Below are 25935 nucleotides of genomic sequence, written 5' to 3' on the forward strand. Positions count from 1 at the left end.
AGTTGTCTCATTTAACTTTCATGACCTTGTGAGGCAATCATGTCAATTTTTACATTCCATTTAAAGATAAGGAGACAGAGACTCTGAGAAAATAAGTAAGTTCATCAAGATCTTACCCTGAGTAGTAGCAAGTCTAGTCGACTCCAGGGTCCCTGCTCTCAACCACTAGGCAACCCTACAAATAGGTGTGGAAACCTACAGGAAAGGAGAAGGTGTTGGAAGCAAGGCTGCACTGTTCCTGTGGGCAGCTGGACATTAGTACCAGGATTTGCAGAGTCATCTAAGCTTTTTGCATTTTTACAAATGGGGCAATAATTGCCTACAATTCTGTCATTAGTGTAGAAACTTCCCTAACCTGCATTGTGAAAAGCATCTAACCCTGCCTAAAATCCAGGGAGGAAAGCATAAAGGACTCATTTGTGCCAATGTCAGTGACACAGATCCAGAAAGGCATGAGCTGGCCAAGTCACCGAAGGAAGCATTCCCATGGGTTGAGACAAGTGAAACCCGAATTTAGGCAGAGAAGAGAACTGAGAGAACAGTAGAGCAGGGATTCTGAAGAAATCCAGTCTATTCAGCTCTCGAGATCCCAGGTGAAGGCAGGGCCGTGTAGCCCTCCCGCCAAGACTCACAAACAAGATCCTTCTTCCTGCAACAGTACTGGCATCTCCATCACCACACACCACTTTTATTATTATATTTCAGGTCCTATGAGAATAAGTTTGGGTGAAAGAAACATATTACCTGCTAGTGAAACTAATCCAAACAGCCATTTTGCCCTAGAGGGAAAAGCACAGTTGAATCTGAGAATAGCATCCTTACCCTCCCAGGAGGAAGAAACTAAAAATAAAAGACAACAAGGTGCTTCCTGCCAGTCAGTAAATCCAATAAGCAAAGAAGATGCCTCAACCTGGCACTGGGCAGTTACCAGTCAGCCCGACTCCCTCCATCGGAGAATGGCCATGTGGTTCTCAGAGCTAACAGCTGCCAAGCAGAACCTCTCAGATTAACCCATAGGTGGTGTTGAACCACTTCCCATTAAGATATTTGCAAAGCAAACAAAAATGATAGCCCCATTCTGAGTGCTGGGAGCCGGCCAGGAGCTCTAGCTGTTCTTGTTGACACAAAGAGCTCTCCAGGGAGGGTCTGGGCCAGAGTGTGGAAGGCCACTCCTGCCTGCCTCTCCAGACTGTGTTGATCTTAAGCCATTAGAATTTCAGTATCAGGGGCTGTTTATTATCCAATTTCCCAATCACAGCAGTTGCTGGAGCTTTGTTTCACCAGAACTCTCTATTTCGCTGTCTCCCTGACCTACACCATTCAGATGTAAAGAAAAAATTCAGCTCTCCTCCTGTTATGTCTACTCATTAAGGAGACAAGTCTGAGAAGTTACTAAGATGCATACAGAGAGTGTGGCATTGCCACTGTCAACAGCTTCTGTGGCAAACACTTGTTAGGGTTCCTTCTGAATTTAAAGTAACCATGGCAATGCTAATGGGAAATATGCTTGCATATTTGTGTCCTACAGGTAGGAGCAAGCTGCTGTTTAATTCACAAAATACACTTGGAGCTGAAACACTAATATTTTTTCCTTCTAATCCAGAGGGTAAAATGAAATAAGGTTTAAAAGGCTGTGGACACATGCAAAGTTAATCTTCTTTCAACCTGGAGGATTATAGTCTCAGTTTTTCTAACTCTTCATAAAGAATTGCTTTCACATAGAATTCATTTTTACACAAATATTGTTTCCTACAATATTTTCAGCTTGAGCAAGTTTTCTTTTCTCAAGTTTCTTTTCTTTCAAAACAGCCTCCATATGCAAAGGTGAAAATGAAATGAAAGTTGCTCAGTTGTGTCCGACTCTTTGTGACCCCAATTCTCCAGGCCAGAACACTGGAGTGGGTAGGCTTTCCCTTCTCCAGGAGATTTTCCCAACCCAGGGATCAAACCCAGGACATTGCATGCAGATTCTTTACCAGCTGAGCCACAAGGGAAGCCCAAGAATACTGGGGTGGATAGCCTATCCCTTCTCCAGCAGATCTTCCCAACCCTGGAATTGAATTGGGGTCTCCTGCATTGCAAGTGAATTCTTTACCAACCGAGCTATCAGGGAAGCCTGCTATGCAAACATACTTTCTGTCAAAAACTCATTCTGAGCTTTAATTGAGCAAAGGTCTTGATGAGGATACAAGCAAAAGTTGACACCAGAAATGTGCTAAATTTCTAGAATTTCCTAAACTCATGGAATGAGTAATGCAGGAAGAGAATAAGGGATGGCAAAATGGTCAGAAGAATTTGTCAGATTTTGTCATTACTGAAAATTGTCCTGAAGGTGTCCTTTAGGTTAGAAATCAGAATTACTTCTATAGCGAGAGAGACAAAGAAAGAGAGTTTGAGAGAGAAAGAAGGAAAGGGAGACAGACAGAGGTTGAGATTTCTTTAGAAAAAGTACAGGCATTATCATACTTAAAAAAAAAAAAAAGGCTTTTTATAAAAAAGAAGAGAACTGCTTGACATTTACAGTATAAAGTCAGAAAGCAGCTTTTTAGACTTTTGAAGATATCATTCAGTTTTAGATGATGTCTCCCCAGCTGTTGCTGGACCCAAGCTCTCTGTAAATGTGCAAGTTTTCCAGATAGAAAGTGAATCTAACACTGCAGGTCAACTTTGCTGAACTCAAGATGTTGTTTGCTAATGTTCTTATCATCTGCTGATGACAAATATGTTTAGGGACAGATTAAGTCTGCCCACGGGTGAGCACATTAAAGACGTTGCTGGGGTGGGTGGTAGAGTAACCTCATCTGTCTGTAAGATGTGTTGGACATATCGGAAACTAGCTCTCATGCCAAACTCTCCAAATTGTTTCTGGACACGCTCTTGTCTTTGTCTGAGGTACCAGACACAAAAACATCGCCTTGAAGTGTGGATCTCACATAGGGGTGGAGGTGGCCGGAGAACCCAAGTCAGACATGCATTCTAACATCATTTCTGCTTAAGTTTACTACATGCTGGTTCCTGGCAACTGATATCTTTAAGATATCAACCGTAGATGGCTACCTGCCAATAACTAAGCTTCTAAAGAAAACACATAATTAAGCATCTTGCCAAACTCAGGGCTTATTTTTGAGCTAGGAAAGTATATCCACTACAGAATAATTACATAGTGTTAACAGCATCTCCCTTCATTTATATTGTTAGCACTGTTGACTTTTGAGAAAGTCAGCTTCCTATCTTATCAAAAATTAATCATTGTGTTCAAGCTAAACTCAAGATATACAGGAAGCATTTCTTCAGTAAAAGTAATGAAAAAGTTAGCTTTAGATGTAACAGAAATTAAAATTCAAGGAGCCTATATTCATTCGTCCATTCATCCATTCATTTTACTTTATAGCTGAAGATTTTAGATTCTAGATTCAGTGAGTCATACAGAAATAAATGACAGTTTCAGTGCTGGAGTTTATTGTCTCATGTAGAATATAGTAATAATGGCTAACATTTCTGTGTACTTACTACATGCTAGGTAGTCTTTTAAAACTTTCCTATGGCTCGGTCTCACAATAGCCATATGAGATAGGTACCATTATCTGAAATTTCTTTAACTTGCCCAAGTGACAAGTGTTTAACTTTTCACTGAGCTACTTGGACACAGACCCAGGTGAGAAGAGAAAACAATCTGTCTCCAGAATCTGTAGCCGAAGTTGTTTCCTCTACCTTCACAGAGCCCCTAACACATGTGCGCAAGAATCAGACTCAGATGCTGGTGGTGCCAGGCCATGAACTAAGCAGGACTGTGAGTTACTATTGGTGGAAAACAGCTCTACTCAGTTCTAAGTGATTGCTGCTAGATACTCCGGCTTTTAGGAGCCACCAGAATTCTGAGTTGTGATATGAAATATTTCTATTTTTATACATTGGAAACACTGAGAATTTCAAAGATATTGTTCAGGTTAAAGAAACTATGTCTGCAGACCATATTCTGTCCACTGACTGTGGGTGTGCGTCTTTTAGCTTGCAGAGTAATATCCACAATGTCACTCGGCTTTTAAGGTCTCCCGTATCCACTTCCCACCTGCCTGATTCCCAATCGTAGTTTTCCCTACATCACAGCACTCCTACCCACACTCAGTCCTCATCCCACTGGACATCTCTCCCCAGAACCCACCCCCACATACTCCCCGCACATCCTGCCTCTGGGCCAGGGCCCGCTCTATTCTGCCAGCCACACTCAGTCCTCACCCCACTGGACGTCTCTCCCCAGAACCCACCCCCACACACTCCCCGCACATCCTGCCTCTGGGCCAGGGCCCGCTCTATTCTGCCACCTAGGCTACTCTTCTCCTGGCTCTAGTCTGCTTCAAAGCACTGCACCATGAGATGCCTCATGGGTGAGACCTTGACAGATGGTTAAACACCAACAGGTAAAGAAAGAGCTGGCAAGGGAATTCTGCTCAGAAGGAACAGCATGAAAAACTACACAGAAATAGGAAAACAAAAGATTTTGAAAACCATCAAACAATTCCAAATCTTTTAAAAGGTTTTTGGCCCTGAGAATCTGGTCCTATAAACAGAACTCTGATTACTGACATCCTGGACATCCACGGTCCTTCTAAAAGAGTTCTTTGCATAAGGATCACTGATGATTTAAGGTTTGCTGAAACAGTTCAGATAAATATTTATGTACAGCCATAAGCAAATCCACAGGGAAAAATATAATTCAAAACAGACTTTTTGTTGAAGATCCTTTCAGCTGCTGATAAGGTTTCTGGCTTCAAAAAGGTTTTCAAAATACATGTGATCAATTATTATTTTAAACATCTAGAAACTCTAAGAAGGCTCTAACAATCAAGGAAACTCTGAAAGTTATCATTTGAGGGTGTTGCCAATGAAACCTAGCTATATTGACAAGGGTGAGTCTTGGGCCCAAAATCAACCTCCGATTTATTCCTGAGGGAAGAGCCAGGAACGCAGAAAAGAAAATGTGGCTCTCAGTTTAAAGCTGAGAGTGAGCATTGTTTTAAAGTACTGGAATCCTCGGTGCTTACTTTAGACCTAGCTCTAGAGCTAAACCAGAGGTCTTAACTCTTCATATAGCAGTAGCTTTGCAGGAACCTTTTACATACTACTATTACTACTATTATTGCTACCGCTTCTATCACCACCATCAACAACAGCTTGCCATCATCTTTTATCAGGCATTTATTACGTCTAGAACTGTACAGATTACATCTCATCTTGTATAGATATAATCTCAGATAACTTATTTTTAATTTTTTTATTAATTGATATTGGAGTATTGTTGCTTTACAATGTTGTGTTAGTTTCTGCTGTACAGCAAAGTGAGTTATTATACGTACACAGATATCCACTTTTTCTTAGAGTCCCTTCCCATCTAGGGCACCAAAGAGCATTGAGTAGAGTTCCCTGTGATATATCGTAGGTTCTCATCAGTTACATATTATCTATTTTATATACAGTAGTGTATGTATGTCAATCCCAATTTATCCCACTCTCTTCCCCCTTGCTAATGATGTTTGTTTTCTACATCTGTGACTCTGTTTATGCTTTGCAAATAAGGTCATCTATACATACCATTTTTCCAGATTCCATATATAAGTGATATTATACAATTTTTTGTCTTTCTCTTTTTGACTGACTTCTGTATGACAATCTCTAGGTCCAGCCATGTCTCATTTCATTCCTTTTTGGCTGAGTAATATTCCGTTGTATATACGTACTACATTTTCTTCACCCATTTCTGTGTTGATGGACATTTAGGTTGCTTCCATGGCCTGGCTATTATAAATAGTGCTGCAGTGAATGTCAGGCTGAATGCATCCCTTTGAATTATGGTTTTCTCCAGATATATGCCCAGGAGTAGAGCTGCTGGATCATATGGTAGCTCTTTTTAGTTTTTAAAGGAACCTCTCTACTGTTCTCCATAGTGGCTGTACCAATTTATATGTCCACCAACAGTTTAGGCGGTTTCCTTTTTGCCACATCCTCTCCAGAACTTACGGCTTGTAGATTTTTTTGATTATGGCCATTCTGACTGGTACGAGGTCATATCTTGTAGTTTTGATTTTAATTTCTCTAATAATTAGTGATGTTGAGCATCTTTTTCTGTGTTTTTGGTCATTTGTATATCTTCTTTGGAGAAATGTCTATTGAGATCTTTGGCCCATTTTTTGATTGGATTGTTTATTTTTTTGATATTGAGCTGCATGAGCCGTTTGTATATTTTGGAGATTAATGCCTTGTCAGTTGCTTTGTTTGCAAATATTTTCTCCCATTCCGAGGGTTGTCTTTTTGTTTTATTTTGGTTTTTTTAGCTGTACAAAAGCTTTTAAGTTTAATTAGGTCCCATTTGTTTATTTTTGTTTTTATTTTCGTTACTCTAGGCAGTAGATTGAAGAATATCTTGCTGCAATTTATGTCCATGAGTGTTCTGTTTAGATTTTCCTATAAGAGTTTTGTCATAGTATCCAGCCTTACATTTAGGACTTTACTCCATTTTGAGTTTATTTTTGTGTATGATGTTAGGGAGTATTCTGATTTCACTCTTTTACATGTAGCTGTTCAGTTTTCCCAGCATCACTTCTTGAAAAGATTGTGTTTTCTTTTGTTTTGTCCCCTCTGTTGTGCACTGGGTGGGCATAGCTATGTGGGTTTATCTCTAGGCTTTCTATCCTGTTCTATTGATCCATATTTCTGTTTTTGTGCCAGTACCATACTGTCTCAATTACTGTAGCTTTGTAGTGATCAAGATTGCTTTGATTACTTGGAGTCTTTTGTTCATCCATACAAGTTGTAAAAATTTTTGTTTAGTTCTATGAAAAATGCCATTGGTAATTTGATACGTATTACACTGAACGGTAGATCGTTTTAGATGGTAGAGTCATTTTGACAATGTTGATTCCTTCTGTCCAAGAACATGGTAAGTCTCTCCATCTGCTTGTTTTATCTTTGATTTCTGTCATCAGTATCATAGTTTTCTGAGTACAGGTCCTTTGTCTCTTTAGGTAGGTTTATTCCAAGGTATTTTATTCTTTTTAATGTGATGTTAAATGGGATTGTTTCCTTAACCTCTCTTTCTGATCTTTCATTGTTAGTGTATAGAAATACAAAAGATTTCTGTGTATCAATTTTGTATCCTGCATTTTTTACCAAATATATAGAGGAGCTCTAGTGGTTTTCTGGTAGCATCATTATATGTATAGTATCATCTCCTCTGCAAACAGTAACGGTTTTACTTCTTTTCCAATTTGGATTCTTTTATTTCTTTTTCTACTCTAATAGCTGTGACTAAGATTTCTAAAACTATGTTCAGTCTAACATGTCTAAAACTATGTTGAATAGAAGAGGCAAGAGTGGACATCCTTGTCTAGTTCCTATCTTAGAGAAAATGCTTTCAGCTTTTCACCATTGAGTATGATGTTAGCTATAGGTTTGCCATATATGGTCTCTATTATGTTGAGGTAGTCAGTCAGTCAGTTCAGTTGCTCAGTCATGTCTGATTCTTTGCGACCCCATGAACCACAACACGCCAGGCCTCCCTGTCCATCACCAACTCCCAGAGTTCACCCAAACTCATGTCCATTGAGTCGGTGATGCCATCCAACCATTTCATCTTCTGTCGTCCCCTTCTCCTCCTCCCTCAATCTTTCCCAGCATCAGGGTCTTTTCAAATGAGTCAGCTCTCTGCATCAGGTGGCCAAAGTACTGGAGTTTCAGCTTCAACATCAGTCCTTCCAGTGAACACCCAGGACTGGTTTCCCTCTAAGCCCAGTTTCTGGAGAGGCTTTTTTTTTGGTTGTTGTTCATAAATGGGTGTTGGATTTTGTCAAAAGCTTTTTCTGCATCTGTTGAGATAATTACGTGGTTTTTACTTTTCAATTTGTTAATATGGTATAGGGGAAGGGGATGACAGAGGATGAGATAGCTGGATGGTATCACCAGCTCAATGGACATGAGTTTGAATAGACTACGGGAGTTGGTGATGGACAGGGAGGCCTGGTGTGCTGCAGTCCATGGGGTCACAGAGAGTCGGACACAACTGAGCAACTGAACCAAACTGAATGTGGTTTATCATATTGATTGACTGTGTATGTTGAAGTATCCTTGCATCCCTGGGATAAATCCCACTTGATCAGAGTGCATGAAAAGTATTATAGGTCTGTCCTACTACAGAACAGACCTATCTACCTGATTTGTTAGTGGGGCATGTGTGTGTACGCTCAGTTGTGTCCAGTTCTTTGTGACCCCATGGATTGCAGCCCGCCAGGCTCCTCTGTCCTTGGAGTTTTCCTGGTAAGAATACTGAAGTGGGTTGCCATTTCCTACTCCAGGGGATCTTTCCATCCCAGGGATCAAACCTGTATCCCCTGCACTGGCACACAGATTCTTTACCGCTGATCCACCAGGGAAGCCCTCCCTGTCAAACCGTGTTTGACTTAATGAACAAATTTGACTTATGAATGTGCTCTCAGAATGGAACTCGTTTGTATGCAAGGGACCTACTGTAGTTAAACTAAGATTCAATCCCAGGTCTGTCACTTGATTTTCTGCTGGAAGAAGGTAACACATAGCATCATAAGCATGTCATGAAAGAAGGCCACCACCCCTAGCTCCTCTCACACCTGCTGATACTTCCCCCCGGTGTCATGGGGAGGTGGGGGTGTCTCTTAATATGTTAGTGCACTAATTTGGCCACGGGGCATGAAATGTGCGCTAGCCCCTGGCGTGAGTGAAATGAAAGTGGAAGGAAACTAGCATGGGCATTGAAGAGTGGGAGAGGAAAGGTGGGAAAGGAGACCTCCTCTGGATACTGACATGGAAAGAAAAGTTTTGTTTTGTTGAGTCTTCTTAGCACTGCCACATATTTCTACAATGATCCCCCACACAGTCTGTCAAGATATGTGGCAATCTGTACTTCACAGCCCACAGAAAAATCTGGCCCACAGTCAGCCCTGATGGGAAGGCTGTTGCCCTGGCTCATCAATTCTGAGGTCAGCCCAATTGGCCTCAAACCCCGGGCTGTAAGGATGACAAACTGGAGAAACATGTGTCCATTTTCCCCTCTTGCAAAGTGCCAGCTCCCCTCGAGCTGTCTGAGTCATGAAGTTTCAGTCTCTCTTGAACCTGAAGTGGCCCACAACGAAGCAGCTTCTCTGGGGGTGTGTTACAAGCTGCTGGGTAAAAACATCTGCACCAGCATGATCAATCTGCTGCCTCCCTCATAGGGGCTTCTTTTTACACAACAACAGGCTAGCCGTGCTAAAGAATGTCAAATAAAAGCCTTGTGAGAGCTTTGCCATACGCAGGCCAAATTAAATTAAGGGGCATAATCCTCACTATTGTACTTATCAGCATTAAAATGAAGGATTACCATCATGGAACAAAGCCCCATGGCATAAAAGACTACTTCCATTCTGTCATTCACTGTACACAGTTACAGGCTTACACAGGAAGTGGAACAGAGAAGCACCGGGCCAACCACTGACTTGGACTTGCAACATGAGGTTTCTTTCTCCCCATCCAAGTGAGCCCCGCCCCACTGCGTACCCATGGGAACACCTTTCCCATGAGGCCAGAAGCTTTCTCCCAAGGTTCAGAGCTGAAATTTTCTCCACCAATCACAGGCTGAGAGTTTGTTGCCCATCAGAATTTAGTCCTTAGCTGGTTGTGATTCAAGATTTGTTGCAATGACAGTTATAGAGAATACAGAAAAAAAAAAAAAAAAAAAAAACCCTGGGCTAGGCATTTGGAGCTGGGAGAGGCAGCAGAATGTACTGGCTAAAAACGTGGGCTCTGGAGTTAGAGCTGTGTTCAAATCTTGACTCTGTCACTTTACTGACTACGTAACACCAACAGCAAGTCCCTTGTACTCTCTAAATGTCAGAAATTATATAATATGCACCTCTCCCACAGGATTATTATGAGGATTAAAAAGAATCATTCATGCGAAATCCTTAACACAGTGCCTAGGAAGTTGTTAATGAATATCAAATATTAGTTGTTACTATTATTGTTAGAGACAGAAAATCCAGACTCAAACCCTAGACCTGCCATTTATTCTCTGTGACAGTGAGTGAACCCCATGCTAGCCAACTGGGGCAGGAGCAGGTAAATCTGATGCCTCCAACCCAGTAGTGGTTTCCAGTCCAGCATTTGGGAGCTGATTGAGTAGCCGTCCCCATGTTTAGCTGACTCATAGGGAACATCATCCAGAAGACTGGTGTGTGCTTTCTGTGAGATAACTGTGAGGAAGACTCGCCACTGCCATAAATGTTGGATGAATCAGAACAATGTCCTCAATATGTCCTGTCATAATAGTCTCACAGTGTTTCGTTGTCATGTCTGGGTCTTCCTTATAAACTCTTCCTTCTGATTTTGCCTTCCCTCCATCATTCCCTGTACCTATCTGTTCCATCACTACCTCTTAGGATTCTTCTAGAACACTTTATGGGTTGCTTCTCTAACCCCTTTATTCTTTGCTTACTTTCTTCTGCAGAAGCTGAAAGTGCTCACCTTTCCAGCTTCCCTTGCTGGACTCCTCTTCCCTGCAGAGCCACCTCTGCAAATTTCATCTGATAAGATGTGAAAGGAGTGTCCTCGGGACTTCTGGGAAAGGTTTCCCTCATGACCAACAGGGAGAGACTCCTGAGGCTAGCCCTTCTCCACCCATCTCTTCCTTCCTTCTTTGGACAATGCCATGTGAACAAGGGATCCTTAGCATGCTGCTTCAGCTACCTTGTGCTTCTAAGTGCTGATGTGCTGGGATAGCAGGGCAAAGTAATGGAAGGAGTCTGTGTCCACATATCTGAGTGACCAGCCCAGCACTGGAACTTCCATCTTTGGACCTGTTACCCTGAAGGGTCCTTGAACTTGCTGCTGGGAGCGTCACCCCTGGCATGACCCAGCTCTCTTCTCATTATGCCTTGCCTGACCCCCTCAAGACATCCTTCCTTTCAACCCCTGGGTTGTACCACAGGGCACTGAGGTGAATATCAAACACAGAGAGAAAAATGGGCTCCCACCTTCCCTAGGGCACGGATGATGACCTGAAACACTATCTGACGAATTATTCTGAATCCTGTTATTGCCACCACCACTTAAAGATTGAGGAGGGAGAACATTCCTTTCATAAAAATATGAGTTCTGAAGAGTGGTCTTGGAAGTCAGCCTGACAAATTTATTGAGACCCATTGCATGTACTAGAAACAGGAAGAAGGAAAATTTGGCCCTTGCCCTTGAGAAGCTTAACTGCTGGCACATGGTCAACCACAACACCAGACAAAACATGGAGAGCCGCAGGGAGTAATATACCAAAGTGGTCCAAGGACCCAGCCTGTCAATGTTACCACTCACAATGTCATCAAGAGTTTGTGTCAGAATACAAATCAGTTCAATTAGTTACCAAGTATCTTGTTTCATTTGGCTGAGACTATATATGGGGGAAGGGGAGCAAGACTTCCTTGAAGGAAGCAGTAGCTTGATATACATTAGGACACAACCTCATTTTCATATGAACCAGCCCTTTGAGTAGTACAGTCATAAATGGTCCATGATGGTTCAAGGAGTGTTAAAGAGAATCAAGGACTCTGTAGAGAAGACAGAGATGATGTTGTATCTTGATGAAATAGGTAAGAGCTGAACTGAAAGGAGAGGGCAAAGAGAACAGAAGTAGATGCACTGGTAGGAACAACATAAAGTCTGACTCCAGGAAGCCAGAGGTGCATATAGGGTCATGCAGGAGCTGAGTCTAGGGGACAAACTGCAGTGAGATAGAGAGAGGCTTGCAAAAGCAGACTGAGGAGTCTGAACCTCTTTTGGTCTGAAACAGGAAGCCACTAAAGTTCTTTGAGAAGTCAGAATATGCTTTAAGACAATTGATCAGGTGTTAGAAATAAAAGCTGATCTGTAAAGAGGAGAGAGTAGAGAGAGACAGATAATGGTAGGTCTGGGCAAGGGAAGGATGCTAAACAAGTGATTGGAGGTGGGGTTAAGTGAGACATGGGGATCAAAAATGAGCACCAGGTTTGAAGCCCAGGTCACAGGAGAATGTGTGTAGCACTCATGGAAGTGGCGAGGTCTGGTGAGCTGGTGGAGGTCCTTTGGTGGGCTTTTCTGTTGAGGCCCTGGTGTGTAGATCAGGAATCTACGGGCAGCAGGAGGTGGATGTAGTAGGGTGGAGCTCAGAACAGAGACCTGAGAATCATGCTCTCTCAGCTGAGAGTTGGTACCAGAATACACTAGTGAGAGAGGCTACTGCCCAGGGAGAAGTGAAGAAAGAAGAGAGTCAAGGACTTGGAGAACTGCCTGTATTTCAAGGTGGGTGGAAGAGGAGCAGGATGAAGACAGAGGACATCTGGGAGAAAGAAGCTTAAGACCGCGGTGCTGTAGAAACCGAGGACGAGTGCGACTCGTGGAAAGCAAGGCCCATGGCACCGTGTTGCACAACCTGATGAATACAAGGCTCTCTTAACTGGGAGTTAAGCTTCCCAAGGACTGTTTGAGGGATATGGTGAGGGCATGGATGATTTCGGGTTTAGAGAGGGAGGGGTTGGTGAAGGAATGAGGCAACCGAGCTGGATGTCAGTCTGAGGAAGTCTGAGGTGTAAAAGTAAGAAGAGAGAGGGACAGGGCCAAGGGAAGACTTTTGTTAGATGGGGAGAGGAATCAGCAAATGGGGAAGAGGCAGCAGAGGGAGAAAGATGTGAAAGCCAGGGCTGGTCTGCCTGATGGCGGCAGGACCTGGAGGGCAGGAACATCACAGAGGTGAGCCCGGGAGAGCTCCCCGGGGTGAGCAAAGGAAGAATGGACAGCTGAACAGAAGGGGCAGTTCTAAGGTGGAGGGAAGGGAAGCGGACATTGCTCACAGCACAGCCCTGATATTCTGAGTAAAGCTGGTCATCAGTGGAGGTTGATGGGAGTCAGGCTGGGGCTGGAGCCATTTCCCAAACTATATTCATTGCCTTGCCCAAGATCAAAGGGCTGGAAAATGCTAGCTTTAGGATCAGAACCCAAGTCTTCTACCTGCCAAGTTCAGTAGTCTTTCTGCTGAAATTTTGAACTTTGTTCAAAATATGAAAGTATCTCTAATATGAGATACTAGGCCTATAATATTTCATCAAGTACCCTTACATGAGCTATTCTGACTATTAAGTACAATCTGCCCTCCATTTCTATGGGTTTTGTGCAAATCCAAGGTTGGCTGAATTTGTGGTTGTGAAACCCATAGATGTGGAGGGCAAACTGTACCACAACATTCTATATGTAAAGGACTTGAGCAACAGCAAAGTTTGTTATCTGTGGGGGCTCCTGGAACCATTCCCTGTGGTTACTGAGAGACAACCACAGACTACTTTAAAAACAGCTCAAGCAATTTGAGCAGCTCAAGCAATGGCACCCCACTCCAGTACTCTCGCCTGAAAAATCCATGGATGGAGGAGCCTGGTAGGCTGCAGTCCATGGGGTCGCTAAGAGTCGGACACGACTGAGCGACTTCACTTTCACGCATTGGAGAAGGAAATAGCAATCCACTCCAGTGTTCTTGCCTGGAGAATCCCAGGGACGGGGAAGCCTGGTGGCCTGCATCTATGGAGTCACACAGAGTTGGACACGACTGAGGCAACTTAGCAGAAGCAGCAGCAGCAGCAGCAGAGAAGTAGTGAGGATTTAATTTGTCAAGTTTCAAAATATTAATAAGATGTCTCAAAAATTAAGAATTATTTTTAGAAGTTACAAATTAAGACCACCTCTTTTCCCAAAAAAGATGCAATGGATTTTCTAATGGCCTGCTTATTTCCTCAAAATCCTGGAGTAAACTTTTAATGAAAATGATATACCCTTTTTGCATTAGCTTGAGCCCCCAGTTTTTTCCTTTCAGGCTAGTCAGTTCTTTGGTGGGGCGGGAGCTGTCTTGTGCACTGTAGACTGGGGAGCAGCGTCCCTGGCCTCGATCCACTAGACGTCCTTTACACAAACCCCCTGTGAAGAGTTGTGACAACCAAACATGTCCTCAGAAGGAGAGTGGGAGGGGGCAAAACTGCCCCCAGATGAGAACCACTGTTTTAACCTGCTGAGGCCAAATACAGGTTTCACTATGAGGAGAACCCACAAGAAGGTTGTAACCAGATTGCCGTGTAGATCAAAGACTTTTGCCCACAGAGTAATGACTTGGAGGAATCTGGCGGGCAACACATTCTGGCTCCACTCTCTCCAACTCACCAAAATAACACAGTGTAAGAAATACTTTTGTTTCATTGTCTGTTGGAATAAAATCTTACAGATAAGACTCACCAATTTTTCTCAGTGACAGGAGAGGTGCTTGAAGTCTCTGCATGGCCATTGCTGGATTCTGCTTGTGGGCTGCTTTTATGATCGCCAGAGCCCCTCAGAACTAAGAGAAAACACACAAGTGCTTAGAGACTGAGGATAAATTCAGAGGCAGGCAGGGTTTGATTCCAGTAGCCATCTATTCTCTCTGCAGCACCTTGCTGCCTGTCCTCGCGCTGCTCCCTGACTTTCTGCAACCTTTGTCTAGGACACATCATCAAAACTGACTTGTTCTGTGATGACAGGCCTTTCTTTGTCCTCAGTCCCAGCTGGCAAACTGGATAAAATAACTCATCTTGTAGGAAACAAGCCACCTGTCTATGACAATAGATATAAAGAGTAGACAGGTTGGAGGCCCCAAGGTGAGGAAGTCGGCAAGCAGCAGAACACATGGGCTGGAGTGGTGTGGTGCTGGACAGTCTTAGGAGTCCAGCTTCCAGTCCTGGCTGGCTTGGGCAGAGCTGCCTGTGGATGAGGACGGTGGTCAAGAAATACCTTCACAATGTGTGTAAGTAAGTGAAAGTGTTAGTCACTCAGCCATGTCTGACCCTTTGCAACCCTATGGACTGTAGCCTGCCAGGCTCCTCTGTCCATGGGATTCTCCAGGCAAGAATACTGGAGTGGGTATCTATTCCCTTCTCCAGGGGATCTTCCCAACCCAGGGACTAAATACAAGTCTCCTGCACTGCAGGCAGATTCTCTACCGTCTGAGACAATGTGGGTAGGATTGCTACAACTAGGGATTCATTTCAGGAGGAACTCAGTTCTGTACTGAGATTTGAGGACAGCTCACTGGCGAGTTTCTCAAGAGTGAGAGTGACAAGCACAGTTCCTCCTTTTATGACCAGGGCAGCTGTGACTAACTAAACATTGCCTTCTTCTCTTGAACTTTCATTTGGCTTCAAGTTCCTTTCTAACACAATGTTTCATGTCAGTGGTTCTCAAGATATGGGCCCCACGTTATCACAGCTAATTGAAAACACATCACAGAAAGCATCAACATCGCCTAAAAACTTGGTAGAAAATAAAATTCTTGGGCCTCACCCTGACCTAAATGAATCAGAAAGTCTGCAGGTGGAGGCTGGCAATCTGTGTTTTTAACAAGCCCTTGAGGTAATCAGGATTGATGTTGAGGTCTGGAAGACACTGCTCCAGATCAACAATTCTTAATCTTGACTGTACATTAGAATCACCCAGGAAGATTTTAAATATGCCTGAACCCAACTCCCAGCGATTCTGAGACTGGTCTGGTGTGGAGTTGGCATCATTTTTAAAAAGCTCCCTAGATAATTTTAAGGTGTGGCCAGGGTTGAGAACCATAGTTACACATTGTTAACTGATCCCACCAATCCATTAGGGTCGGAAGGAGACTCTGTGCCTATTTATTCTCCTTATTTTAGATCATCTTGAAAGAGCCAACCCAAAATACAAGCAATGAAGATAATCGACACATTTTTCAATTGTGACATAGTGTGGAAGGTGCATAAAATATTGAAGGTTTCTGTTATCATGATGGTAAATATAATATGATAAAAATGGAGTGCATTGAAAGAAATATGGAAATCAATTGTTTTTGTCTATTCTGTGAAGAGTATGCCCTGATTTTATATTATTCATTTGGTTCCTTAGGCATATTTATCTTTTGTGTAGCAGAAATGTGATATTTTTCACTATCAGTGGTAGATAAGACCATCTGTTATTATTACTATTGCTATAAACACCAAAAGGATAAAAAGAAAATTTTATATGGAATATTATTACATTTTTATTATTATATACATACACTCACATGCAAACACACATTATGACCAAACCGTGAAACAACAATATTAAAAGAAGTGGGAAGCAGAAATCAAGAAAAATAGCTGCAGCCTTTTAGAATTTCACGAACCGATCCCCTCTCCTCCCTTCCCTGCCTTTTCTTGATTGATGAACTCCTCTGGTTAGAGGACCAGGCAGGCTTCCCCCTCCTGGAGATTTTAAAACATTGTTTGACCCAAGCTCACCGTGAGAAGCAATATAAAAGTGAGAAATGATATGAAAAGAAAAAAAAAGAAGCCCACTTTAGGGACAAAAATATCTGTTTCCTTACTAAGAAGGAAAATCAACAGAAATCATTTTTAATCTTGTCCTCTGGCCCAATTCAGCAGCACCAAGGGCTACCACTCACTGACCAAAGCCCAGATGGTCTTGTCCACACAGGAGGCGGACATTGTTGCTGTCTGCATCTATTTTGAGATCCTCAGTATGAAAATGAGAAATAGCAGTTTAACAGCAATCCAGAGAGGAAGAAGCACAAGCAAAGGGAGGAAGACCATTAACCGCATTTGGTTTGGGCTCTCCTTATGAAGGTGCTGTGTCCATCACCAGAGAGAGAGGAGGCAGTGGCGCCTCTGACACTTGGCCGGCGCTCCCAGTTATTCTGCCCCGGCTTCCAATAAAAACCCACAGAATTTCTGATCATGTAAGTAAAGGGAAAACTCATTCCTGCTTCTTCTTCACTTGCACTTCAGTCATCAAAATATTGATTTCCGAGTCATTTGAAGTTTAAAAGCCAAATAGAAAGGTACAGAATATTCTTATTAAAGATTAGACGAAGTCTGCTCCTCTGTCCGCCAGCTTTGTCAGAAGAGCAGTGACGAGGATTTGAGTCGAAGAGATAAACTTAAATCAGAAATGTTGTACACCTGACACAAATATAATGTTGTAGGTCAATTATACCTCAACTTTTAAAGTTTTTTAAATGAATAAAAAAGGTTATAGAACCACTGAATTCAAAGAGAAATCCTAAATTGTCAAATAGTTTTAAAAATATTTATTTGGCTGCACAGGGCCCGAGTTCCCTGACCAGGGGTTGAACCTGGGCCCCCTGCTTTGGGAGCCCAGAGTCTTAGCCACTGGACCACCAGGGAAGTCCCTGTCAAATACTTTTAAGTATGTCCAGTGACAGTTGGGATAATTTGGCATCTCTCTGGCAAATTACTTGTTAAACAAGGAGATTGGAGAAATGGAAACACAGAGAAAAAGAATAGCGTGAAATAGGGTGACTGACTCTAAGTGAACAGATCGGGCTAAAGGAATTAAACCCGTGACATGGCTGCGAAAAATAAACGATGCACTTCAATAGCAGAAACGTTCACAAAATATCAGACTTGAGGTATGTGCAGGTGTGACATGGCTCCTCCAGACATGGGTCTCCTGTCTCCAGGGAAGCATCCTGAAGTATCCTGGTTAAATGAAATAAAGAGAGACTGGGAGGGACTTCTCTGGCGGAGTCAAAGCCTTCCAGAGTCAGACTGAACTCTAGAGCTATTCATATTTCCCAGAAGAACTGAGGCAATTCTTCACATTTTGAAATAAAATGAAAGAGCATTTGATCATCAGGAGGAAAAAAAAAAAACACAGAGCAGGTGTTGTAAATTAAAAATGCCTTTGGGGTCACTCAGGTAACAAATGCGGTTTGTGGAGAACCAGAGAATGCACATTCAATTTGAAAACATTTGGGTTCAATGTTTTCTGTTTGAGAAAAAAAAAAAAAAGTTGGTTGGGCCAAACAAACCATACCGTGTGTTGATTACAACAGGAAGACCTCCTATTTCTGACATCTGCTAGGGAGAACAGATCTAGACTGTAGGTCTGTAACATCTAGACAGCCTTCTTTTGAAATTGAAGTGTCTCCCTGTCTCACCTCCTAGCCTCCTCAAGTTCAAGAAACACTGCTGCTCCTGGGGCTCCCCCTCTTCTCTTTTTTCCCTCTCCCTAACCTCCTTGCCCTGAGGTGAGGCTTCAGTTGTGCATTTTCTTGAAACCTAGGCTGGGTTGCAGATTCCAAAGAAGCTGGAAGCACTCAGACCTCACTGCTGGGCCTGGAGTTACACTGTACCTCCAAGCTCTATGGTGAGATTCAGGGCAACTCAGCCTCACATTTCATACATGTGAGCATCAGCATTAAAGGTCATATTTTTAAAATCATAGCTGATTCTTCAAGCAGAAGCTCAGGGACCTTCAATCTGAAAAAAATGGAGGTTTCTAATATCTTTTAAATGTTTGAAAACCATTGATCTAGTCCAATTCTCTCATTATACAATGATGATAATTAATAGAAAGCTTAGACCAGATACTCAAGTTTCAACTTTTTGTCTACAGTGTTCCTTCCCCCTATGAATGTGCTCAATGTATCAGTGTCAGGATCATAGAAAGATAGTCCCGAGAAGCTAAACTTTCAAAAGGTCTTAAGGTAAATAGGATAGAAACATGTCAGTGTCTGCTCCAAGAGGATGCGCTGAAGGGAGGCAGTTGGCAAGGAGAGCTGCCACTAGCCCATTTTCCCCAGTGTAACTGGGCACCCAGGCAGCTGCAGAGGGGTTGAGCCCCAGAGATAAGGGGCTCCCCTGCAAGGCTGCCCCTGAACTTAATCAGCTGTCACCTGTAGAAAAAAAACAAAAGAGTGGCCAGACAGAGGGATCACATCAGGTGATCATTTCCAGCTCTGGAATCTTCTCTGGAGCGTCCACAAATAAAGGAGACACCCATCCCAAACTTCTAATGACCTCACCTTTGTGGTCACCAGGCTCACTGGAGAACTGACCCTGTGCAGTTCCGCTGGGACCCCCTGTGATGGTGGGCTGTGGATCACTGCTTTGGTCTGAAGGGCACCCTGTGGAATGAAACAAAACAGCATCTTCTCAAGGTTATGCCCTCCACCTGGATGAATTACCAAAGTGGGGAATACAGCATGGCGAGGGAAATCCACATTTTTCTTATGGTTTGAGGCTCTGAGGTGATGGATTTGGAGCTTATTTTGAAGAGTTAACAGTGTGGCTGTGAAAGGGCACAAGTATAGGGAACAGGACACTTAGTAACTCTCCTGGCCGGACTCTCTACCAGCTTGGTGACACGGGGGAGGTTGGGTAACCTGTCTCATTGATTGCACTCGTCAAATAGGGAGCTGGGTGACCGAGGTCATGAGTGCAGCAGGTTGGGGTTCCAGGAGTGACAAATGGACAGCATTCCCATTACCTTTGAGCGGCACCACCTGAGGAGAAAAAGAGGGATGGGGCCTCCTCTGTCTCTCCGCGTGTCTACCCTGGGGCAGGCCTCTCTCTATTCCTTTTGTCTTGCAGTCCTGTTCACTGAGCTTTGTGGGTCCATGGTCAATTATGCCGTCATGGAACAGGCAGACTACACACTATCTTTAGTGGAGGAACATCACCAGTGCAGTTTTTCATAGTCCAGATAGCTTACTTCAGTAACTATAGTTAACTTACTGCAAGGAGATCCAACAGTCCATCCTAAAGGAGGTCAGCCCTAAAAGAGATCAGTCCTGGGTGTTCATTGGAAGGACCGATGTTGAAGCTGAAACTCCAATACTTTGGCCACCTGATGCGAAGAGCTGGCTCATTTGAAAAGACCCTGATGCTGGGAAAGATTGAGGACAGGAGAAGAAGGGGACGACAGAGGATGAGATGGTTGGATGGCATCAGTGACTCAATGGACATGGGTTTGGGTAAACTCTGGGAGTTGGTGATGGACAGGGAGGCCTGGCGTGCTGCAGTTCATGGGGTCACAAAGAGTTGGACATGACTGAGCGACTGAACTGAACTGAACTCGCTTACTTCACAGTGATAAACATCTAAAAACTTCTCTACCAAGACCACTAATGGCCTGGGTGAGAAAGTACTGCAGGGATGTTGCTGGCTGTCCCAGGTCTTCTTCCATGCTCCACAACCCACAAGGTCACAATGGGTTGAAAATGTCCCTACATCTCAAACCACCTCAGGTATCTGGAGAAGCCAGGTTCTTTCCAACTACACTCCTTGGCTTTAGAAGCAACTGTCCTGCTAGTGGGGCCCTCCTCTCCACAGCAGGCTCCTCCCTGAGGTTTCAACCCTAACTCTGTCCTGTCTCCTTCCTCCCTGGCCTGTGATCCAGAGGCTGTTTGCTCGCGTCTTGCACTGCTTCCTGACTCAGGCTGTTTCTAATTCTGCCAAAAATGCTTCTAGACATACCATCCTAGAATATTTGGGACCTTTCTCCTTTTCTGTTTTCTCAGATGTGTTTCTCTCTATCCTGTCTCTCTCCCTCCACCCGGATGGCTCTCTTCCCTCAAGCATGGCCCTCCTGGTGGCACCATGTCTCTCCATTCCTTGCAGGCAGCCCCATAAGAATTCTGTGATAAGTAATGCAGGCTGCCTTGGACCACACTTAAGCAGGCATACAGAGTCCCTGTCCTCATGGAGCTTGCATTCTGACACAGAGACTGAGCATACAAAGAGATGTTTACCCCACACCTCAGCACAGTAACCTTCTTTGGAAACAGGGTGCAAACATATATAACTGGTTTAGAATAAGGTCCTGTTGGATTAAGGTGGGTCTTAAACCCAATCATCAGTATCCTTATAAGATGGCCATGTTAAGACACAGGACATGTTAAGGCCATGTTAAGACACACTCTCTCTTGGGAGACCTGGGTTTGATCCCTGGGTCTGGAAGATCCCCTGGAGAAGGGATAGGCTACCCACTCCGGTATTCTTGGGCTTCCCTGGTGGTTCAGATGGTAAAGAATCCTCCTGCAATGCAGGAGACCTGGGTTCAGTCCCTGGGTTGGGAAGATCCCCTGGAGAAGGGAATGGCTACCTATTGTCCTAAGCTCTTTACTCCTACAGGAACTCTCAAAGGTAGAGACCACTATCATTCCCATTTTACAGCTAAGGAGACTGAGGCATAGGGAGCTTAAATGGTTTTCCCAAGAAAACCACACACAGCTGGAGGCAGGCAGAGTCAGGATTCAAACTCATGCAGTTTTGCCCTGAAGTCTGAATTCCTAAATATTACAGGCTGTAGCCCATTTATTTAAACATTTAAAAACCATTAACCCCCACTGTCTTAGTAATGGAAATAAAAATTCACTTTATTTTATTCATGTGCCTGGGCCTTTTAGAGTCCCACAGCTCGGCTGCTGCAGGAGGTGGCTCTGGCATTGCCTGGTGTTTGATGACCCACCTAGAGGACAGAGCCAGGTACTGCTTCCAGCAGGGACGCTGTCTGGGTAGGTTTCCTGGCTGGTGATCTTCGCCTGGTGAGCTTTCCTGTCCTCACCATGGACCTGGCACAGAGGGTACTTATAGACGAGGCGCAGAGACCCAGGCTTCCCCTCCTCACTACTGCTGGCCAGTAGAACAAGAAGCCCATGCGGTTTCTGGCTGGAGTTACAGCTGGTCAGTAGCCATTTACTAGAATTTAAAGAGGCCAACCTGTGGGAGGTCCAACAAGCAAATGCCACCAAAAGCAGCCCAAAGTCAAATTCTTTTCTTAAAGGGCAGAATCTCATTGACATACTTTTTTTTTTTTTTTTTCCTACAGTTGTATCACAAGGCCTGGCCTCCGCCTCTACCACACAAAACAAATCTAGTAATTTTAGGCCTATGACCATTTCCACTCTGATTTTTCACTGCTGCTGCTGCTGCTAAGTCACTTCAGTCGTGTCCGACTATGTGTGACCCCATAGACTGCAGCCCACCAGGCTTCCCCGTCCCTGGGATTCTCCAGGCAAGAACACTGAAGTGGGTTGCCATTCCCTTCTCCAATGCATGAAAGTGAAAAGTGAAAGTGAAGTCACTCAGTTGTGTCCGACTCTTTGCGACCCCATGGACTGCAGCCTACCAGGCTCCTCTGTCCATGGGATTTTCCAGGCAGGAGTACTGGAGTGGGGTGCCATTGCCTTCTCCAATGCATGAAAGTGAAAAGTGAAAGTGAAGTCACTCAGTCGTGTCCGACTCTTTGCGACCCCATGAACTGCAGCCTACCAGGCTCCTCCATCCATGGGATTCTTCACTAAATTAATCAAATTTGACGGAGTTCAAAGAAAGTCTCGTCTGGTAAGCACTTCCTCTAACTTGGAGGCTAATGAGGGAGGCCTTCCTCTCCCCTGGAGATGAGCTTCCTGCCTGTCCTGGAACATCATTGAGGAATTCCTCTTCCCTTCAGGCATCCTGTCTCCTGACTCCCAGCAGCCTTAGGTTGGATTCACTTCTTATAATTTATGCCCTGCTTGCTTCCAAAAAGGATTGAGGCAGGGATGCATCACAGATCATTCGCCCCTTGTGACTGTGTTAGTCGGACCTGGCTTAGTCCTCCTTTCAAGCCTGTGGTAGGCCAGGTTTCATCTGAGACTGTCCCCCTCCCTTGTTAAAAAGTCTATATTTTTAGAGCAATTTTAGGTTCACGGCAAAATGAGGGGAAGGTACAGAGATGTCCCATATACCCTTTGCCCCCACACATACTCAGCCTCCCCAGTTATCAACATCCCTCATCAGCTGTACATTTGTTACAACTGATGAACCCACACTGACACGTCATACCTCCCCCAGATCCATAGTTTATATTACAGCTTGCTCTGGACGCTATACATTTTGAGTTTGGATGTTATAATGACACGTATCCATCATTATGGTGCCACACAGAGTATTGTCACCGGCCCTGAAAACCCTCTGTGTTCTGCCTATGTGTCCTTCCTCACAGCTCCTCACCCCTTCACAACTATTGATCCTTTTACTGTCTCCATAGTGTTGCCTTCTCCAGAATGTCATACAGTTGGGATCACACAGTATGTGTCCTGTTCGGATTGGCTTCTTTCACTTAGTAAAATGCACCTGAGATTCCTTCATGTCCTTGAGTGTTAGTCACTCAGTCGTGTCTGGCTCTTTGCAACCCCTCGGGGTGTAGCCCACCAGGCTCCTCTGTCCATGGAATTCTCCAGGCAAGAGTACTGGAGTGGGTTGCCGTTTCCTCCTCCAGCTTCACGTCTTTAGTGGCTTGATAGCTCACTTCTTTTCAGCACTGAAGACTATTCCATTGTGTGGATATGTCATGGTTTATCCATTTACCTACAGAAGGACATCTTTTTTGCTTCCAAGACTTGGTAATTATAAATAAAGTTGTCTTAAGCAAACATTCCTGTACAGGTTTTTATGTGGACATAAATTTTCAGCTCCTTCGGGTAAATGCTAAGGAGAATGACTACTGGATTACATAGTAAGAGTATGTTTAGTTTTATAAGAAATTGCCACATTCTCTTCCAAAGTAACCGCATCATTGTGCATTCTCACCGGCAGTGAGAGTTCGTATTGCTCCACATTCTCACCAGCATTTGGTGCTGCTAGTGTTCCAGATTTTGGCTGTTCTAATAGGTGAACAGCGGTATCTCATTGATGTCTTAATTTTATTTCCCTGATGATATATGATGTAGAGCATCCAACTGTCTTTCCATCTTTTGAAGGAAAAAAATTCAGTATTTTCAGGCAGTTTACGTGACCACCCAAAAAGCATCCAGCAGAGTGTTCTGAATGACAGGATGTTCAAAATACATTTTGAGGGAAGGACAGGAGATCAGGAGTTATGCAGTTTGAATTGCAGGGAGGTTTCTTAGCCACAATCTGTAAAATGAGGTAAAATCTCTAACCTCCTTCTCAGCGTGACTATGATATTATAGGAATAAGGAGATTGGAAGTCCTTTGTGTGAATGTATGAACTGTAAATTGCTGTGCAAAAAGTATAGGATGTTATAAAAACAAGTATTTCTATTGGTTAGTCAAGAAGGAAGCAACTCCTACCTCCAATATCATTCTGGCTTCTTATAAAACAAAGTTATTTACTTTGCTCTAAATTTTTCTTAAAACAAGGCTCTGAATGTTTATAGCAGCTTTATTCATCATCACAGGAACTGGAAACAAATGTCCTTTAGCTGGTAAATGGACATAATTGTGGCACATCCGCAGACCAGAATTCTGCTCAGCAATGAAAAAGAACAAACTACTGAAAATGGAGCAACACTGATGAATCTCCAAAGCATTAGGCTAAGTGAAAGGAGTCAGATTCAAATATCTACATACTATATGACTTCACTTACATGGTATTTTAGAAAACATAAAATTACAGGGACAGGAAAACCAGTGTGGTCACCAGAAGCTGGGGGTGCAGAAGGGATGGACGACAGCAAGGACATGAGTGAACTCTTTGGAAACGTCTTTTTCTTGATCGTGCTGGGGGTTACCTGACTATACGTGATCATCCAATTTTATCAAACTGAGTTTCTCTATATGTAAATTATACCTCAATAAATCTGACTTTTAAAAATTTACCAAACTAAAAAATAAAAAGGGTAAAGCCTCCTTCTCCCCAAACTGGATTGTTTCTGGACAGCAGGATGCAATTGCTCCTAACCCACTAGGAGGAGAGTCTGGGGGAAGAGCCTTGCTGTCAACGAGGGACACTTCACAAAACGTTTGCATCACTGACCGTAGCTGGTTTTGACACTAAGCACTTGGCTCAAAGTCTCTGAAATTAGCAGCCTGTGGTTGCTTATACATCTCACCCATCACAACTTTATTGATGAGAATGGCTACCAGCTGTCACCTCTGCCTCCACCTCTGTGCTTGGTGATTCAGACTGCATGGCCACGGCAAATCAAGCCACGATCCTGCTATGGCTCTTCGTGTTGGGGTTTGAACTCCTGGCCAAATGGCTGTTGCTCAGCTGTCATGCTGCCAATCACCTGTCACGGCGGGTTAAACGTGATAGGCTCACCCATATCTTCCAACTCTTCAGACATCTCAAAGGCAACTTGCTTTCCACAGCAGGAGGCAGCAGTCTTAGTGATATTCAACTCCTGGATTTTAGAATTCCTGACTTCTGGGGGCGGGGTACAGAGGAAACTTGCTATTTTACAGAACAAGCTGCACAAGGGCCTCAAACCCATGAGTGGGAAAATGATGTCAGGAGCATATCACTTAAGTCATAACAATTTTGAGGTCACTGGAAAATGTATCCACACAAATGAACCCCGCTCTTGGCATGATGGATCATAGCTCATTACAAAAAGAAAGCTGCCTGAAATCTTTCACATGCTATTGCTGTGTTTTAATTTTTCCCTGTCAGATAGGCGAAGACATAAGATTCAGAAAATTCTCTCTTTTATAAAGATTTTATTATAACTGTATTTGAGATCTGACATGCACTATCTTTTCCTCCAAAAGTGAGAGAAATAGTTTTATCTTTCTGAAGTTACAACATTATTATTCTAATCATAGAAGAGTATTTCACAGACTCATTTTTTTTCCCCTCAAGTAACTTCATACTTAGGAAGTGGGGACAGAGAGGAAATTGACATTTACTGAATAGCTGCCATGTGCCAGGTCCCAGGCGGGATACTTTGTGTCAATTACCTGCTATGATCTTCACAACAGTCCTGAGAATTAGACCTTAATGAGTCCCATTTTGTAGCTAAGGAAACTAAGGTTCACAAGTTAAGCAATTTCCTCTAAACCATAAGACAAACCTGGTGGTACAGCCAGGATTTAAAGTAATTTTGACTCCAAAGTCCACATGCTTAGGATGGTATATAAAACTCTCCCCAAAGCTTTGACTGGTGCCATATCCGAGATGGAAACCAATGTTAGAGCCGGTCTACTAAAAAGAGCATTGGGTGAAGACTCAGAACAGGACTCTGATACTCGTCATTAAGCTCATGTAACACATAAGGGGAGACAACTTATGTAGACTCTCTGTGCTTCTGTTTCATCTGTTTGGGGAGAAAACAAA

At 43.5% G+C, this 25935-nt stretch overlaps 1 protein-coding gene across 1 annotated transcript in view; it reads right to left on the reverse strand.

Annotated features, from left to right (window-relative positions):
* MYO3B (myosin IIIB) overlaps nucleotides 1-25935 on the reverse strand; it is a 427435-nt gene that overhangs the window by 104182 nt on the left and 297318 nt on the right. Inside the window, 2 exon segments of the mRNA XM_052652976.1 lie at nucleotides 14302-14401; nucleotides 18893-18994. Coding sequence (XP_052508936.1) covers nucleotides 14302-14401; nucleotides 18893-18994 — 202 coding nt within the window.

The sequence above is a fragment of the Budorcas taxicolor genome, chromosome 2 (assembly GCF_023091745.1).
Source record: "Budorcas taxicolor isolate Tak-1 chromosome 2, Takin1.1, whole genome shotgun sequence".
In the NCBI taxonomy this organism is placed as follows: domain Eukaryota; kingdom Metazoa; phylum Chordata; class Mammalia; order Artiodactyla; family Bovidae; genus Budorcas; species Budorcas taxicolor.